The sequence below is a fragment of the Prunus avium genome, chromosome 6, assembly GCF_965620075.1.
Source record: "Prunus avium chromosome 6, drPruAviu1.hap1.1, whole genome shotgun sequence".
NCBI classification, from domain to species: Eukaryota; Viridiplantae; Streptophyta; class Magnoliopsida; order Rosales; family Rosaceae; genus Prunus; species Prunus avium.
In genome coordinates, this window is record NC_142289.1 from 32380457 (window position 1) to 32399661 (window position 19205).

The window sequence follows — 19205 nt, forward strand, 5'->3', positions numbered from 1 at the left end:
AAACGATGAGTTCGAATAAAATTGAACAAGAAAATGATTTTAATGTATGAAAGTGGTTGTTAACCTCTGATGTCCCAACATCTGTTGGAAATCCCTCTTTAGTGTGAAGTCAAGATATGCGGCTGGTATTTTTCCCTTTGCAAAGCACATGGATGAATGTATGGAATATGCATGCATGGTCATTAATTGATGGTTGAAAAGGAGAAGGAAAATAGGGGAGCTGCACATGCTTTCGGCGCCTTGGGTTTCCTCTTTAGTGGAGGAATATTTTTTGTATTAATGATGTCTTTGGTGGGAGACAAGGTGTAATGATGGGCAACATCATTATGGTTTCTTTAGCATGCAGGTGGCCTGTTTTTTGGGAGTTGAAAATCAGCCTTTCTTTTATGGTTTTTTTTACCAACATAATAGTTACCAAATTTGCAGGCAACCAGAGCTTCCTCCCTGCTTAGGATGGTGAAACTTACAAGAAGTGCCAAATTTGCAAGACCCTCTCCTCATATAATACTGCCACTAAAGAATCATAGCACATCTTATCCGGAAAAAAAAAAATCACAACACAATCAAACAAAGGAGATTCACAAACTTTCAAGGACTATCAAGATCTGCTACTTTTTCTACCATCAATCTGTACAATTACCTTACTTAAGATGGTTGAAAATTTATCAAAATCGTGAACTAGATACAATGAACCAACAACAATATACCCATTTTTTCAGAACAAATACAGAAAAATTAATCAAGAAACATGTAAAGAAAAAACAAATTGGCATTTAGGAATTGATACAAACCATGAGTGAGAGGGTTACTGGAACGAAGAGGGAGAAAGTAGACAAACCAACCTAGATTCTGCAAAAATAAAAATAAAACTTGAAACCCAAATACGAAATAAGAGATTGAATTCTTGAAATGGATACTTACAAAGCAATCATACTTCTTCTTGGAGCATGTAGCCACAGAGAGAGAGAGAGAGAGATGAGGAGAGGGAGAGGGAGAGCATATAGTGGGTCTGGAAAAGATATAAGGAGAGAGGAGGAGGGAAGTGGTTTCAATTTGGGGCTGAAAAGAGAAAAGAAGCGTCAATTTTTTTAGGATGAGGGGAACAAGGGGTGGGCACGGTCCGGTTTGGTCCGGTTTCACCCTCAAACCACAGCTGAACCAATTAAACTTTTACGGTCCGGTGTGATTCGATTTGAGCTAAAATCAAAATGAAAACCAAACCAAACCAAACCATTCATATCCGGTTTGGTGCGGTTTGGTTCGGCCGGTTTAGGCATAAAAGAAAACATGCTTACAATAACACAAAACCTGTTAACATCTGTATTCCATCAAATAATCCTAAAACTGAACTTGCTCCTAACAAACATAAACATTTTCATCAAAGTTCATCCAAAATTCCAGCAACAAACTTCAACATACAATCCCATATTTTCATACATATACAAACAAATTTCAATACCCAATTGATTAATACAATTGGAAATTACATACCAACTAGTCAGATACAACATTCATTCTGATTTTATCAAATTAATGCAAAGAACAAAAAGCCAAACAAACACATTTCTTCTTATTCTTTTGCAAGGCATTTCTGAGAGAGCCATTAACCATATACTCTGTCATTGTTGGCACAGAACCTCCCGGCCCATCAAGCACAACACCATAGAAGCTACCACATTGAGGTGGTGCAAATCAGCAAGTTTAATGGCCTCGTTCCAGAAATCATCTCTCTGATTGAATACAAAATCTACAACATAGGGACCATGCAAGTGAGGTATTAATAATAAAAAATTAATAGCCTTTTGGAAACTAGTGCAATGAAAAGACAAATCATTTATTCTTCCATAACCCAATTCTCTCAGCTCTTCCCACACCCTGACAGACCCAATCCCATATTTTCATTAATACAAATAATTGATTAATACAAATCAAATTAGAAATTTCAAAACCTAATTGATTAATTGACATCTTACAAAGCAGAGTAAGACAACAAAACAAAAACAAAAACTGGGTATGATTCAAGAATTGAAACAAACCTTAGTTCTAAGAGGGTGGGATTGAATCATTGAAGTGGTATGAGCTATTTTCTCCAAGCCCCATTGAGTATCTCAAACATGGTTTTGCAGCTGCGAATTAAGAGGAAGATCCAAGAGGCACAACTGGGTTTTCGAAGAAGGAAGAGATGAGGTCAACAACTTGGAGGTGCTGAGGCTAATAATGAGATCTGGCGGCTGCTTCGCTTGGGTTTTTTTTTCAGATTAGGTTTGAGTTTTAGTTGTAGAGAAGAGAAGAGAGAGGCTTCGAATGTGAGTGTAGTGGAGGGTTTTCTTGGTTTTGTTATGTTTTTGGGGTCCAATTAGGTGTGAAAGGGTACATAATATGCCTTTCTACTAACCAATTGTTGTTTGACACATGTATATTAAATAAAATTAATATTAAATGGAGTTATATCGGTTCGGTTTGGTTTAGGACAGTTTCAAAAACACTCAAACCGCAGCCGAACCAAACCAACCCGGTTCGGATCGGTTTTTCAAACTGTTGACTTTTTCGTTGGTCAAAACCAAACCAAACCAAACCAATATAATCGGTTCGGCCGGTGTAATCGGATCGGCCGGATTGATGCCCACCCCTAGGAACAAGATGGGTAGCGCGAAAATAGAATTTCGCCCAAAAAAAAGAGCGGCAGCGAAAAAAAAGGAAGGAGAAATCAATGTCCAAGACTCTGCCACGTGTCAATCTATTACATTTCATATTATTTCTCTATAATTTAATTTCTAAAATTCATAATAAATAAATTTAAAAAAAAAACATAGAAAATTCCTATGAACATCTTGTGATATTCTCTTCTCCTTAAAGCTCCAAAATGCTAATTCTAAATTATAAAAATGCAAATCAATAATAACAACTCAACTTTGTTCATAGATATGAATCAAAACATTCTTTCACATACACTCTTGTTTCTTTTATCAAATGATTCTCATTAATTTAAATATATGAAATCATAATTTTAGATCTCCATAATCGAATGTTGTGTCATAAGAAATTTGTAGCAATTTGTAGTATATTTTTCTGATTTTTATATAATTTTTTAAGAATTGTTTAAGATAAAACACAATAAATTACAAAAACATGACACGTGTTATCATCTTATAAGGCCACACATGAGAAATACTCACAGGGTGCTCTAAAATTCATAATAAAAAATTAAAAATCATAAAAATACACCGAAAATTCATATATTCTCTTCTCCTTAAAGCTCCAAAATTCTAATTCTGAATTATAAAAATACAAGCTCAATGATAAAAACTCAACTTTGTTCACAGACAAATCAAAACATTCTATCATATACACTCTTTTTTTTTATGATTTAACTTCAAAAATTCACAATAAATAAATTAGAAAATTAGAAAATTACAACAAACATTCAGAATATTATTTAATACCCATCCCAAGTTATTATGTTTTGATAGCATAAAAACACACACATATATATAGCATGAAAAGTTTGTCATATGAAAACCCTAAACCCCAAACCCTAACCCCTAACCACTAAACTCTACCATTTTAAATCAATTTTAAAGTAAAAAGAAATAGTTAATTGCATGAGATGCCAGGTGGCGGCGTCCCTTGCTGACACGTGGAAGTGGATGGGATGTTGGGCTCACCTTTTGCTGACACGTGTCATATTTGTTATATTTTAATCATATTTTGTTGTAAAATTGTTTAAAATATAACAATAAATGAAAAAAATACAAAAAATATACATACATATTTCTCAGCACCAATACTTGTATCCCAAGTCCAAAAAGTGGTTTACAATTGTTTTAAAATTAAAATTTGGGGGTCATCCCTAAATGTGAATGATGCAAATAAAAACATAACTATATTTTGTAAACCCTAAGCTATTGTTTGTTTGATCACATAAGGATCGAATCAAAATTTGAATTCACTGGCGAAATTTGACGTACGTGCTCGAAGAAAATGTCATACCAATCCCGACATTATTTTTTGGGAATTTTTTGAATTATAAACGATTTTTAAATCAATTTTGAAGTAAAAAGAAATAGTTAATTGGATGAGATGCCAGGTGGCGGCTTACCTTGCCGACACATGGAAATGGATGGGATGCTAGGCTCTCCTTGTGCTGACATGTGTTACGTTTGTTATATTTTAATCATATTTTGTTGTAAAATCGTTTAAAATATTAAAATAAATGGAAAAAATACAACAACAAAAAATTACATACATATTTCTCAACATCAATACTTCGTATCCCAAGTCCAAAAAGTGGTTTACAAAGTATTGATCACTACTTTACAACAACTCTTCCTCTAATTATTACTTCAAATTTCCCAAAGTCAAAATCTTGTTTTCACACCTCATAGTTTAAGTTTCAAAAATCACAATCACCATAAATTCTCACAAACTCATTATGACATTTTCTTTATCTTTTAAGCTTTAAAATATAATTTTTACACATAAAAAAATTCAAATAGTTTATCAAAGTTTCAATTTTCTTCCTCTTGCAGCACCACATGTCATCTTTTTTTTTTTTTTTTTTTTGTTTAACTGACAAAATTCACAAAAAATGATTAAAAAAAACACCGTAAATTTTCTCCCTATATTTTCGCGTATTTATTTGAAGATAATCATGTTTTGGAAAGTGTAGAGTGTCATAAATGTAATTTTACTTAATTTTCTCCCTAGATTCTCCTTAGTAAAAATGTAAAGTGTCATAAATGACTGAAAAGATTATCAACAGTTTATCATATTTTGGAATTTTAATATACATATTATGTCACAAACACTGATATGATTTGATTTTAATCTCTTGTTGTGCCATGTGTAATATGATTATGATTATATTTGTTTTCATAAAATTCATAATCCCCTTTTTTTTGTTAGCATATGAAGAATCCTATGACTTAAGAGTTGTCATCATGTGAGTTGTCGTCATGTGAAACACCAAGACCAAACATAAGTCCCTACACTTGACCAAACCTTTCCCTCCTTAATTCATGGAGGACACTTTCCCTACACCTTTTCTACTTGTCTCATGGAATACTTGTTTCATGGAAGACTTTCTCTCCTTGTCTAATGGAGACCTTGTTTCATGGAGGAATCCCAGATAGAAGTTGTGTAATTAATAACACTTGTATAAATGTATCATGAGAAATAGAAAGTAATAACAAGAAAGGAAACCAGAAAACATCTTTGTGCTATTCTCATTCTCGACATTTCTTACTTGTTCTGTCGAAACCAGAAACCATCCTTATGATACCTTTGTGATACTCTCCTGATACTATTTTGACATTTTTAGGGTGGGGCATGTGCCAGATATATCTCTAAAACCCCACACAAATCTCTTCAACTCCTCCTCTTCTCCGCCTTCTTCTTGGCTCTTCGGAAAATCCAATCTTCTAAACAATGTTTTGATACAGTGATGTTGAATATGTGTTGTAGGGTGCATAACGATAACCATAATGATACATAATCCTCATAGACAGCCTGAAATATGCAACAAGCATGATACACAATGATGCCATGATACAAAAGAGTTTCTCAGTGAATATTATCCTGCTTTTAGTGCATACAGATCATACAGCTTCAACGCATCCTCAAGGGAATCAAATTCAAGTCCTAGTTTTGGTTTGAACTCCACACTAACTTCCTGTTTCACCTCTGCTTCAGACTCCATTTCACAATTCTTGCAATTTAACCTTGAAAATCATATCATCATCATAATAATATTGCCACATGCGTTTAAAGAGCATTCAAATGTATATTAACCACAATATTATAAACACAGAAATATCAAAATTTCAACAAATATCAAATAGACTATCAAACATTAGTAAATAATCGAGTCTGAAACGAAATAAGCTACGAACCATTAGTGAATGCACGTGCTTCACCTACGAAGCTGTTTGGAGTCACTAGTGAAACCTTAAACAACCTACATCCAAACTAGCGTAAATTATGTCCATATACTCAAATTAACAATTACTGGATATCAGTTACCTCGTAAGTGATTTTGATCTTCAAATTTTCACCAAATATCAAATAGACTATCAAACATTAGTAAATAATGAAGTATAAAACGAAATAAGCTATGAACTATTAGTGAATACAAGTGCTATATCTACGAAGCCTTTTGGAGTCTCTAGTGAAATATTAAACAACCGACATCCAAAATAACGTAAATTATGCAAATATATTCGGTAAAAACATTTCCTCCAGGATACCAAAATTAACAAATACAAGATATCAATTACCTCATAAGTGATTTTGATCTTCAAATTTTCCACAAATATCAACTAGACTATGCAACATTAGTAAATCGTGGAGTCTGAAACGAAATAATCTATGAACCTATTACTGAATATAAATGCTACACCCAGGAGGCCTTTTGAAGTCTCTACTGAAACTTTAAACAACCTACATCCAAACTAGCGTAAATTATGCTCATATATTTGGTCAAAACATTTTCTCAAGTATAAATAAAGGCTTACCTCGTAATTGATTTTGAGCTTTTAAATTTCAACAAATATGATATTGTCGTCGATTTGAAGCGACAACCCCAAACAAATTTGATCTTCGTCTTCTCAACTATTCGAACTCAACGCTAGTTTCCAGTTTGCTCCAACACTTTCAAACGACGACTCTAGTTTCCGATTTGCTCCAACACTTTTTCCTCCAAGTCAATGCTAGTTTCGACTGTGCTCAACGATTCTATCAAGGTGTTACGCGCACCAGTTTTTTTGGTACCAGATGGGTCCTCAAGTCTTCACAAGTGCACAGAACACAATCATCAAACCAGAAAAATGAAAACAGAAAATGAATTACAGTGCATGTGCTCATCAGGATAATACCTTGCTTTGTATTATTTGAATCACCAAACCAGAAAACTGAACAGCTCTCTTTCCTCAAACAAAATAGCAAATCAGAAAAAAGAAGAAAACCATGTTCTTTGAGAGAGAGAGAGAGAGAGAGAGAGAGAGAGAGAGAGACAAATAAAGACAGAGAAACAGAACTTTTTTTGGAGGGAGATATTGTGGTCTTCAAGAGCACAATGCGTTTGTTTTGGAGGGAGGAAGCCACGTTCCAGTGGTATGGTTTTACCCACTTTCAGTTACACTTGCTTCTTATCATCCGTTAGATTTGATCCAACGGTGTTCTGATTTAGAGGTTCGCAAAATGACGTTCCCACCAGAGAATAGCCCCCGTCACCTATCTTGTACATAAGAAAAATAAACACTGAAGTTACTATAAGGCATAACATAAGTCCACCACTAGGAAAGTTACAATGGGCATAACACTAACTCAGGTCCCTATTATTTATTTTTCTTAGATACACTATTATAATACCCATAGGAAAGCCCACTGGGTATAACACTTGGTCCGCTTTTGTGTATTTTTATTCTTTTCTTTTGGGCCTTCAATTTTATTACCAATTTTTCTTCTTTTGGGTCATCTTATGAGTTCTTGGGACTTGAGGGAGACGTGGGTTGGGGAGTTGGGGATGGTCCGAACGGCGTCGTTTCGGGGGGGGGGGGGGGGGGGGGGGGGGTGGTTGGGTAGAGGAGGAAGATGGTTGGAGAGCGAGACAGGCGGCGAGCACTGGTGGAACCAAGGCAAGGGTTGCCCTTGGCTGTAGCCCAGGGACAGTTTGGGAAAAAAACAAATTAAATATACATATAGTCTATATTTTAATTGAAAATAAATAAATATATATACAATTTCAGTACCAATATGCATAGTAAGAGATCTTCCACATTTGTATTTGGTGTCAAAGTTTATCCCAATATCAATTTTAAAAAATTTCTATTAATTTGTCTCCAAAAGAGAAGCATTTTTCTAAACCCTTTCGCGAATAATATGGCTCTAATTTCAATTTTTTGTGTGTTTACAATTATGTGATTTATATGATTTAATGTATACTTTTATTTCTAGAAAAACTATAGAAAATGTAAATACAAAAAAAAATTATAATTAGATTTTAAGCTAATAATTTTAGCTAGCCCACCCATTAAAAAATTTCTGATTCCACCCTTAGCGGTGAGGGCTTCTTGGAGTTGGATGTTAAAGGTGAGATTCATGTCGAACTCTAGGGATTGGGCTTCCATGAGCTTGCGACGTTGCTCGGAGACGGGGAATAAAACGTCGCCGTCGTCATGTAGGACTAAGAGAGCGAGAAATAAATGAAGTGTGCGTTCTCTCGCGGAACTTGTGGATTTTGGGAAGATTATATATATATATATATATCAGTTATTCTCTTATCTGGATGTCCGCACGTTATTATCGTGCGGATCCTATTGTAAATAGGCAGGAACACAGAGAGGGGTAGTACAAAATACACTGCGTCCGCACGATAATAACGTCTGAATGTCCGCATAAGAGAATTTCTGTATATATATATATATATTTTTTTTTTAAAATTTTTTTTTGTCAAAAGACATCCTTTCCTTTATATATTGAGAATTCGAGATAATTCCGAAATATTTAATTCACTGGTAACAATTAACCCACTGAAATAAATTCTTTGTAAAAATGAAGAAAAAAGAAAAGCACAACCCTTTCCCGACATAGCATAGCATTGTCGACTGGATCATCATCCACGCACTTGAGAGCTCCGCCGCTCCCTTTCGATATTTGGTCTCGCTTCCCAAATGTTGAAGGTTGGCTGAGACTCACTGACTCACTGAGATGCTGAAGATGATGATGCGGAATATAGCGGCGTCTTCTTCTTCTTATTGCACCAGCAGGAGATGGAGAGGTATGCCTTGTCTTCACTCTAACTCCACTGTTGTTGTTTTCGCCAACGATTACTTTGCTTTCCTTCACTCTCAACCTTCTAAACCAATCAAATCTACAAGAACCCAACTAGAGCAGCCAACTCACCCAAAATCACAACTGTTGAGGATGCTTTCAATGTGTTTGATAGAATGCTTCAAATGCGTCCTCCGCCTTCAGTTGTTCGTTTCAATCAAATATTGGGTCAAGTTGCGAAATTGAAACATTACTCGGCCGTCATCTCATTGTATAACCAAATGGGTGTGTCGAGAATTGGACATGATGTTTATACCCTAACCATTCTCATAAATTGTTATTGTCATCTAAACCAAATGGGGTTTAGTTTATCTGTATTGGGAAAATTCTTCAAACTTGGTCTTGAACCAGATGTCTTTACCTTCACCACTCTAATCAACGGCTTTCTTCTCAAGAATAGAGTGGCGGAGGCGGCAGGAATTTTCAACAAAATGATTGCGGGAGGTAATTGTCAGCCTGATGTGGTTACTTACGGCACACTAGTAAAGGGATTTTGCATGAAAGGTAACAATAGTGCTGCTATTCAGTTGCTTAGGAAGATGGAGGAAGGAGCTTGCATGCCTGACCTAGTTGTTTATAACACAATCATCGACAGTCTTTGTAAGGATGCACAAGTTGATGACGCATTAAACCTCTTCTCAGAAATGATCTGCAAGGGTATTGCCCCAAATGTCATTACCTATAACTCTTTGATTCATGGAGTTTGCAAATTAGGCGAGTGGAAAGAAGCTACAAGGTTGTTGAATGACATGGTGAGTAAAAATATCTTTCCAGATGTTTGCACGTTTAATGTCTTTGTAGACACACTTTGTAAGGAGGGGATGGTCGTGGAAGCAGAAGGCGTGGTCGAAATGATGATTGAAAGAGATATTGAACCTGATATGGTTACATACAATTCACTAATGGATGGTTTCTGTTTGCGAGGAGAAATGGACAAGGCACAAAAAGTTTTCGAACTAATGCATAGCAAGGGCTTGATGAATGTTGTTAGTTACAGTACATTGATAAATGGATATTGTAAGCATAAAAAAATTGATGAGGCCAGGATGCTTTTTCTGGATATGTCTCATAAGGGACTGGTTCCAAATACCATTACTTATAACACTCTTCTGGATGGTTTTTGCAAAGTGGGTAGAATAGATGATGCACAAAAGTTGTTCTCCGAGATGCAAGCTTTTGGCCAGCTTCCAGATGCTCAAACTTATTGTATTTTACTGGATGGCCTATGTAAAAACCGACTACTTTCTAGGGCATTGCAATTGTTTGGAGAGATGGAAGCGAAGAAGTTGGATATTGGTATTGTGATTTACAATATTCTTATTGAAGGTTTGTTTATAACTGGAAAAAATGAATCTGCAAGGGATCTCTTTTGTGGTTTATCATCGAAAGGACTTCAACCTAATGTGAGGACATACACTATAATGATTAATGGACTCTGTATCGCGGGCCTAACAAGTGAAGCAGAAAAGTTGCTTGTCGAAATGGATGAGAAAGGCTGTTCTAAAGATGATTGCACCTATAACACAATTATCAGAGGCCTTATCAATAACAATGAGATATCAAAGGCGACGGTACTTATTCAACAAATGGTGGAGAAGGGTTTCTCTGCAGATGCATCAACAATGGAGTTGATAGTGAATTTACTGTCGAAAGATGAAGTGGATCCTGCTTTGTTACTGTTGATAAAAGGACCACTGTGAAATTAATATGCATCTGTGGACAATCGCTGCACCTTGACGACCATGAAGGCATTTCAGTGGTTGTGTGCGTATGGCAGGAGGTGAAAATGCCTTCTCACTTGCATCCTTAATTTCTGGCATTAATTCTGTTTAATGGGATATCTAGCACTCATTTGAATTTTTCCCTTTATCTATGATGATTTATTTACTTTGTATTCCTATCACTTGGCATCTTGCAGTATATAGAAGGCCAAATATATAAATTTAGGTGTGCCTTGTCACGACTCTCCTAGCTTGAAAATGTTTCTACAGATAATGTGTCTACTTATTCGGGTATCAGAAACTTTGACAAAACATAGACCATTATAGGTTAAAATCATAGGTTGGTTTGTCTCTCTTCCCACATAAGGATGAAATAATGAGCCTAAACTTTGGCAATTCATTGATGTTCTGGAGAGGAGTATGTTATATTGGGATAGCGGCTGATAATGGTATATATACTGTTGTTCCTTGATTGAACTTATGCTGCGTACCAATCTTTATGTTAACTAAACTAATTTTCCAAGTTAAAACTCTTACGTTTCTTGTCTGGTTTATATATACCAGTCAAACTCTTTAGATGTTTTGCTTGGTTAGAAGTTGGAACTAGTTAGCCTTGATGGAAAATACTTGCCCCAATGCCAGGATTGGGATTGGAAGGGAAGGGAGAGTTTTTACAAAGAGATTTTTGAAAATAGTGTACTATATTTCCCATCAAAAAGAAAAAGAAATGCTTTAATTTGCAGCTAGTTTATGCTTTCTGTTCATATTTCCACCAATACAGTAAGTAAACACTGAAGTAAGGCTTAACATAAGTCTACCACTAGGAAAGTTACAATGGGCATAACACTGACTTAGGTCACTATTAGGAAAGCCCACTGGGTATAACACTAGGTCCTTCAATTTTATTTTCTTTTGGGCCTTCAATTTTATTTCCAATTTTTCTTCTTTTGGGTCATCTTAGGAAAAATAAATTCTTTTCTGAGTTTAAAGCAAAATGGGCTTAGCTGGGGTTCTCACATGCTAATGACACGTGTAGAACTTCGCCTCTGAAATCTGAATGCAGACAACAATTTGATAGGTAGGTACTATACTATAAGCATTCAAGAAAATTTCAATTTTGTTTTGAATGTACTTAGCTGGCTTTTTCCTTCTTTAAAACGTTTCCCATTTGATGTTTTGATCGTGGAAAGTTTAGGTCTTTCATTTCATAAAAATAACTTGATTTTTTATTATTATTTTCTTTTTTGCGTGTGAAATACCATTCAAGTCGAGTTAGTTGGGTTTAACGGAAAGTTAATTGTCCGCCCCTAACCCTAGATGTAAGAGACAACAATTCATTCAACGTGGGAAAATAAGTCATGGAAGAGTCCAAACGGTCAAGTTCAATTTTCATGTCCAAATGTGTTAGTTTTCTCACTTAAATTACCTAACAAATGACAATGTGTTATACACATGGCAGTTTTGCTTGGACTGGTTGACTACTTTGAACTTTCTCATACCATTAGGTATTGTGGTAGAAATCAATTGCGATTTGTCTGAACATTTGCTAATTAAATTGGTTTTCCTCATCAATCTAGAAGAAAAGAAAAGAAAGAAAAACAAAATTCTGAGGGAAATTAAACAAAAAATAACACTGAAAAATACTTTGACTAGGGTTTTATTGTTGTCGTCGTCTACAAAAGTTTATTACGTGGCGAAGTTGATCTCTAGCAAAATGTTAATTCTACCCAAGTGTTACAAATTTTATTTTTGGTCCTATTCTGTGAAGCTTATCCCTTAGCAAAAATGTGTTGCTTGTTGAATATTTAATTTATAATATAATTTCAAAAGCATGAGTGAAAATCGTGGTTTGAAAAATCAATTATTTATATTCAAGATTCCCTGCAAACTTTGAAGTTTTCCTTTCAAATGCTAAACGACTCTTGAAAATGGCGATGTGTTGAGTTGATAGCACCATTGCCATAGCTTAGTTATCCTAATTTCACCATCTCATGAAAAAGAAAGCTTATGTGCTCACTGGATAAGATTTAATCACATAACTACCTTCGAAATCAAATCACAAAGTTTTCTTTGAGTTGAACAAGCATCCGGAAAATTCTATTTGCATCTTTTGGCTCATCTTACACCTCCTAAATATTATAATACGTATGTGATGTGATCTTCATTTTTTAAAATTTTTTTTAAAAAAACCTGAAATTAATTTCATAACCAAAAAAAAAAAAAAAAACTTGATTAAGTATAGGTGACATGGCCTACAAGACCAAGCAAACCTTTAAGTTCAATTTTCTTAAAGCTTAGCCAAAACTTTTGAAAAAAAAAAGCACATGTGCTAGAAAATGTGAAAACGGGTGTGACGAGGAAAACAATATTGCAAATAAAATCATTTTTTTTCTTCGTAAATAGGGAGGGGAGGGGGGGCTTTGAACTTAAAACATCATTCAATATTGAAAAAAGAAATATCACTAGACCGAAAATTAGTTGGTATATAAAATTATCAAAATATCACTCCTCAATTACGGACTAATCTCGAAGACTTTTGCTCACAATAGGGGGTAAAAACATATGAAATGAAAGTAGTGTAACACACCATTAACTATATATATGATAGTTTTTCAAAAAATAAATAGAAGTAGGTGTATGTATTCTAAAGGCTATAAGACTTTGTACCATGCAACTTTTGGGAATGTCTCATGGAATGACGGCCAAAGGCACACGAGACGTACGGCGTTGCCAATTAACATGATGTGCAATAATGTCGGGCCTATCTCCACTTTTATCACATAGTACTTTTTGTAAGTGATGCTAAAGGGTTCTCGTGGGATTTTCAGTCGATAATGCAAGTGAGTCTCATAATTCATCAATTTGCGACAACCAACCATCCACATGGCACATGAGAACAAAACATTTATGTTTGGTATGAACGCTTTATGATCACCACCATAACTTCTGAAGTGAGAAAAGAAGTTCAAAAGCCTCAAATGACTGCAAAACTCAGCAAGTGGGCTTAGCTATATGCATGCATACACATGAAAGCAGCAGAAAAAGGAATAGAATGAGATCTCAAAACTCAAAAAGCAAGAGAGAAAGAGAATCAAAAGGAGCGACTCTTCTGGTCTTTTTCCCATTGATTTCTATATACATATATGCGGATTCAACAAAGCAAATGTTAATGTCTTAGTTCCCATTGCAACATTCTCCTCAGTAGCAGTTGTTTAGGTAATGCAAATTCAAACAATATGGATAAGACTTGTTTCAAATTTTTGACTCTTTAAGTCTCCTTTTTAGTTGTGGGTTTGTCGATCTTGCCTTTTGTTAATTTAATGTAATAAATTTGGTTTCAGTTTATCGATGTATTGGATCATTCTTTTCTTTCAGTCTCCTACTCTGTCCCATCTAATATTTGACATTTTTTTTGTGACAAAAGTTGGTGCAATGTGACCTTTTAAAATAGGTTTTCGTACACCTAATACCACTATATGGGCAATGGGAAATGATGTAGATTGATCTAAACCCACTGAAATGTACAGTGATAAAGATTCTTTCTATGATTATAAGATGGTGCCATACAAATATAAAATTTAATAATTTCTTGACCAATAAAATATTGATGATGAGCTATAAATAGCTATAGCTCATATCTATTTATAGATCTTAGCATGCACTCAAACAGTATAATGTTGGTAGGGGGCATCCATTCCCACTCCCCACATTAGCCGCTTGGCATTCGTATACGCGTGTACCAATTGATTTTTTTTAATTTAATTTTAGAATTTTGAAAAAAAATAAGAGGTAGTTGTGTTCTATAAAAATAGGACCCATTATCTTTTTTAATTTTATAAAAAAAATTAAAATGAAAAACAATCTGGTATGAGACAATCCTTGAGATATAAGTCACATTCACCTGGAAGGTTAGTCAGTGATTGATTTATGAAAATAACCTATAATGCTCAATTTTTTTTGGAGGTACAACAGTTTTAATTGACCATATTCTCATCTCACCAATTGAATTTCCATAATCACATGCTAACATTAACTTTAAAATATTGGTGAACATTTTTAAGTTTCATATAATAATTTCTCTCATCATATATATTCACCATATAGTGTAATTGTGCATGTGTAATTAATTCAAGACTTTTTCTGGTGGTGCAAACTTTTTTTTATAGAATAATCGATAGTAATTATTAATGAAAAACAAAAGTACAAAGCAAATTATGGTGCCGAATATGGGTAAATATTATATAGTGACCAAACACAACAAATTGAATTGATCTGGAGAGAATCACGCACAATAACACCGATTTAATCAAATATCATACGAAGTAATTAGAAACTTAGAGTAATGCTAATAACAAATATGTTGTATAATTATGAATCGCCAACAAGGAATACATGTTTAACTAGTCAACTTATGATCAACCTCTCTAAAGCCATCGTCTTTCCTACACACTATAGCATGTTAGGTTGGATAAAGTTCACCACGTACAAAAATGACTACAAACCAGTACACAAGAATTCTTGTCATGACGGTGAAAAATATAATTTAAAGGATTATATCATTGACTTGTGGAACTCATTTTTTTCTTTATTTATTTATATATATAGGAATAGGTTTGCTTAATTTTATAGCCTCTGTAGAGGTACAATTGGGTCAAAAAAACAGACTTTGTTCCCGTTCAAGCATAGAAAATTATGGCATGTTGGGTGAGACATAGATATTTTGTCTCTTGAGGAAAAAAGAAGAAGGGGAAGAAGAAAAAAGGACAGAAAGAGAGCAACAATCGGTTGCCGACAGGTGACAATCTTTTGTTGGCTTTGCTTCTTTGCTTAGTTGAGAATCTGAGATCATCATCAACTCACGCACGTGGGGTGCACATGATTTGAATTATGCCTCAAAAACGCGTTTAATTAGGGGGGGATCAAAGCTATGATTACCAGTTCACTAATTACTATCAATGGAGGAGTAACAAATGGACACGTGGCAACGACCCACATCAACAGGGGCCCAATGTTCTGTTGAGGAAATTCTTCTGCATCATTGTCGAGGAAAAAGATTGTGACTTTTAACGGGGACGGGGGGGACAGTAATAACTAATATTAACAACATCAAGTGACTTATTGGCTAAGTGTCACAGTTTGGGACAGTAAAAGTAATGTCTAATTGATCCACCACGATTAATCATTGGTTATAGTTGGAAGGATTTCTATGACATGTTATTTTATGATGTAGTTGAATTCATGTGTAAATGTGAGTGATGTATAGTTTAGTTGGTTAAGTTCTTTTACCTTTATTTATGCGGGTAGAGGTTCGAAACTCCCCCTTTTCTAATCGCTTGCACTTAAGACAGATAAATAATTCATGCGTAAATATGTGATTTATATTATAGTCAACGTAACGTCACATCAATAATTAGTAAGTCACTATTACTGAGTGTGATAAACGTAATGTGTTTCAACCTTCCTTTAACTTATAAATGCCTCTTTAAGACATTTTATCAAACAATATCATAAAGAAAAATACAAGAATACCCCGGGGTGTGACGAATAGGGTTCATCAAATTAAGCATAAGTAGGTGTGCCTTAGCCTTCTTTAGGTTATGAATATGCCTCTTTTGAGACATTTTATTAAACAGTGTGCCCTTTTCCATAAAAGAAAGCTCAGGAGTCAACGAAGCTTATGAAATTGAAAGTCTACCCTCATCCTTTTTAAAAAAAATAAAAAAAATATTTATAAATTTAGAAAAAATAAATAAAGTAGTGCATACCTCTTTGAAACATTTCATCGAACACCATCCCACTTTTCCATAAAAGAGAAAAGCAAGAATATTGGGGTCAAGTTGCATATTCACTCAAAAGATTTCCTTTATTAGCAAGAAAACTCGATCAGTGTGAAATAAGTTAAGGAGGGGCTGCTGCTGCAGTATCAAACAGAAAAGAAACATGGTAAAGGAAAAAAAAAGGTCTTGTCACCATGGAATTGTATTTTGTTTACTTCCTTGAAAGCATGCACTAAAAGATTGTGGAATCAGTCAAAACATCTGTAGCCAGCCCAAAGCCAAAAGGTATACATCTTTGACATGGTGATCAAGATTTGCGCATACATGTACTTTCAAGAGCCAAGCATATATGGTTAGATAAATCTAAAAAATGCATCGTCAGATTTAATACATCAAGTTTCATTTTTCAATTGAGAGCCAGAGGTGCAAAGCCATAATAGGTCCACATTGCCCAATTAAGGCAGATAAAAACAGACCCTGATGCTGAAATGGTGTCTTTATTCTAAACGATAATAGGTTTGTTAGATTTTATAGCAACGGATCATCGGGTTCCTACTACCAATAGTGATGATATTGTCTCTAAATTAACCGCCTTTAAAGTCCAGCAAGTGAAACAAAAGGCTTCAGTATAGTTTCCAATATGGGACTTTAGATTCTTCAACACACACCCCATGCAATTTAATTTCCAATTTCTCATCTCCACGTGTAATTGCATCACACAACTCATAATCGCAGATAAATATAATTAATTGTTACCATATAAAAATTAAAGTTCAAGTTAATTAATAAAATCTGATTGTATTAGTTGATAAACATGGTGCTTATCCCAAGTTGCAAGAGAGAGAGGGTTTTCTTTTGGTGGGCTTAAAGGTCGTTATAGAGAAAGATGGTCAAAAGCTAGTTGGACAAGGAATTAATTCATGCATCAAACATCAATTTATTAATTAATTAAAGTAGGTGACCAAAAGTTGGTTAAAGCTAGATTCAGTAAGATCAGCACACAAATGGACTGAGAACAGACATATATCTGTTTTCGTCTTCAATATGGAAAATATTACATGAACTAAAAAGAAAAAGACCCACCAAGCTAGCTACTTTTGCCCTGCAGCAGGCTTAAACAAAGTCATATTACATCAATCTCAACTTTCATCTTCCCTCCCTTTTGTTCAAACATTGAAGATCTAGTACTACTTCATTCCTACTAGAGAGCTACCCAAAATTTATTAATTAATATGGTGTCCTTCAACCTCTCCTTAGGAGAATTTGATTGGATTCCTGGAACAAGGTTTTTTTTTTTTTTTTTCAATTCATTGGGTTACAATAATTAATTAATAATTGATGCTAGTGTCAGTCGCACATGCGTGATGCATTCTGAGTTATGCATGAGTGTGAGACCTACTGTCGAGCCCACACTGATCAAGATATGTCACGTACTCATGCTCGACTGAGTCTAGCATTCCTCCTCTTAATTATTTGTTTCTCTTCATGTCCAAAGTGGTTCCCACAATGAGCCTAGAGTGGTGGTGTCATCAAGGAAGCTTAAGTTGCTCTGGTTGCTGCCATGAGAACTGGTGATGAAGTTGTGATCAAGTGATTGCTGAGGAGAGCCCTGCTCATTAGATTGTGTCATCTCCATGCAAATTAGTGCCACAAGGTTGGCTTGCTGGCATTGCATGTTGACAAGCTCAGCTTGTGCCTTGGCTAATTGTGCTTGCAGCTCATTCACTTGTTTCTGGAGGTGGCAGATTGCCCCTGCACACCCATAAACTGGGTCTCTAATTCTTGCACTGGCCTCATAAACCATGCTGCTCACTGCATCAGCTCTTTGAGATTCTGGAAGTTCCTGAAAATTTGAGATGTTTCTTTCATTTAGTTACAAATAAACCTTCAATATTTAATTGATTGCGAACTGAGAAAATAGATAGAAAAAGAAAAAAGAAAAAGAAAAAAAGAGGTACTTTTGAGAGTTTTTCTCCCTTGTTCTGTTGTTATCAGAATAATTTAGTCAGAGTAGTTGGTTTCCTTGATAAAAAATAATATCAGGGCTAAGGGCTGAAAGGGAATTTCCTACCACTTTGGTATGCCTCCATTTGTGTCTAGTGGTGTATACTTCCTAGAATTTTCAAATATGAATGCAACTAACACAATATTCCATGGAAAATATGACACTTAATATTTTACATGGGAGAAAGATCTTAAGTTCAGTTTCATCGTGTCTTCTGGTCAGACTTGTGTTGTCAAAACGAGAGAACGAGAGAACGAGAGAACGATAATTTTATTAGACTTTGAATTTAAACTACATATTTAGTAAAATTCAGTTTCATCGATTACCAAAATTCACAGCGTGACAGAAGAACATAACTGTGTATCTAATATTCCAGAACACAAAGTCATAGACCTACTTTGACAAGTAGTGCTACATGTTTGGTACATGAAGAAAAGTACCTGCAAGAACTTGATGATATTACTAGCCCCAAAGACACGATGAGCAATAGTGAACTTGGCTGGCTCAGTGGGAGGAAAGTAAGGTGCCAAGACACATTTGTCTGCACATCTTCTCCTCAAGATCTTGCATGCAGCACAAGGACTTATAACCACAGGTGGGTTTGGAGTTGGAGTAGGAGGCAGAGGAGGAGGAGGAGAGGATGGTGAAGAAGAAGGAGACTGAGACAGAGGGGTTGAGGAGGTGGTTGTGTAGTTTGTGTTCATTGTCTCATTACTGCACTCCATTGCACCTAAATCTTTAAGCTTTGGGCTTTAAGCTATGCTTTTGTGTAGAGAGAGAGAGAGAGAGAGAGAGAGAGAGAGAGAGAGAGAGAGAGAGGGGTGAGGTGGGGTTTGTTTGCAGCACAAAGTGAGAGTATAAATAGGGAAGGAA

General features: G+C 35.1%; 2 protein-coding genes and 2 long non-coding RNA genes across 6 annotated transcripts; 1 reads left to right on the top strand and 3 right to left on the bottom strand.

Moving 5' to 3' along the window:
- Positions 1–592: 592 nt before the first annotated feature.
- Positions 593–2339, bottom strand: LOC110747677 (uncharacterized). 2 transcript variants are annotated; one of them, XR_015836613.1, is made up of 3 exons: positions 2037–2339; positions 922–1747; positions 593–842 (listed from the first exon to the last, which is right to left on the bottom strand). It is a non-coding gene; the product is annotated as an uncharacterized LOC110747677 (long non-coding RNA). The 2 variants fall into 2 exon arrangements; XR_015836612.1 differs by having other exon boundaries at positions 593–849.
- A 3105-nt stretch (positions 2340–5444) lies between these two features.
- Positions 5445–7217, bottom strand: LOC148294054 (uncharacterized). 2 transcript variants are annotated; one of them, XR_015836614.1, is made up of 3 exons: positions 6873–7217; positions 6513–6785; positions 5445–5720 (listed from the first exon to the last, which is right to left on the bottom strand). It is a non-coding gene; the product is annotated as an uncharacterized LOC148294054 (long non-coding RNA). The 2 variants fall into 2 exon arrangements; XR_015836615.1 differs by having other exon boundaries at positions 5445–5956.
- A 1306-nt stretch (positions 7218–8523) lies between these two features.
- On the top strand, positions 8524–10732 carry LOC110770029 (uncharacterized). Its single transcript, XM_088253991.1, has 2 exons — positions 8524–8776; positions 9230–10732. Exons 1-2 carry the CDS (start codon positions 8769–8771, stop codon positions 10527–10529), a joined length of 1308 nt encoding a protein of 435 aa, XP_088110117.1. The 5' UTR covers positions 8524–8768; the 3' UTR covers positions 10530–10732.
- A 6508-nt stretch (positions 10733–17240) lies between these two features.
- LBD1 (LOB domain-containing protein 1) lies at positions 17241–19154 on the bottom strand. The gene is made up of 2 exons (XM_021974107.2): positions 18773–19154; positions 17241–18170 (listed from the first exon to the last, which is right to left on the bottom strand). Exons 1-2 carry the CDS (start codon positions 19055–19057, stop codon positions 17811–17813), a joined length of 645 nt encoding a protein of 214 aa, XP_021829799.1. The 5' UTR covers positions 19058–19154; the 3' UTR covers positions 17241–17810.
- Between the last annotated feature and the right edge of the window lie 51 nt (positions 19155–19205).

Excerpts from the sequence above, each read along its gene's own strand:
- LBD1 (XM_021974107.2), bottom strand. The coding sequence starts at position 19,057 with ATGGAGTGCAGTAATGAGACAATGAACACAAACTACACAACCACCTCC. Across the intron at positions 18,171-18,772 it reads ATATCATCAAGTTCTTGCAG|GAACTTCCAGAATCTCAAAG; the intron begins GTACTTTTCTTC and ends TCAAATTTTCAG.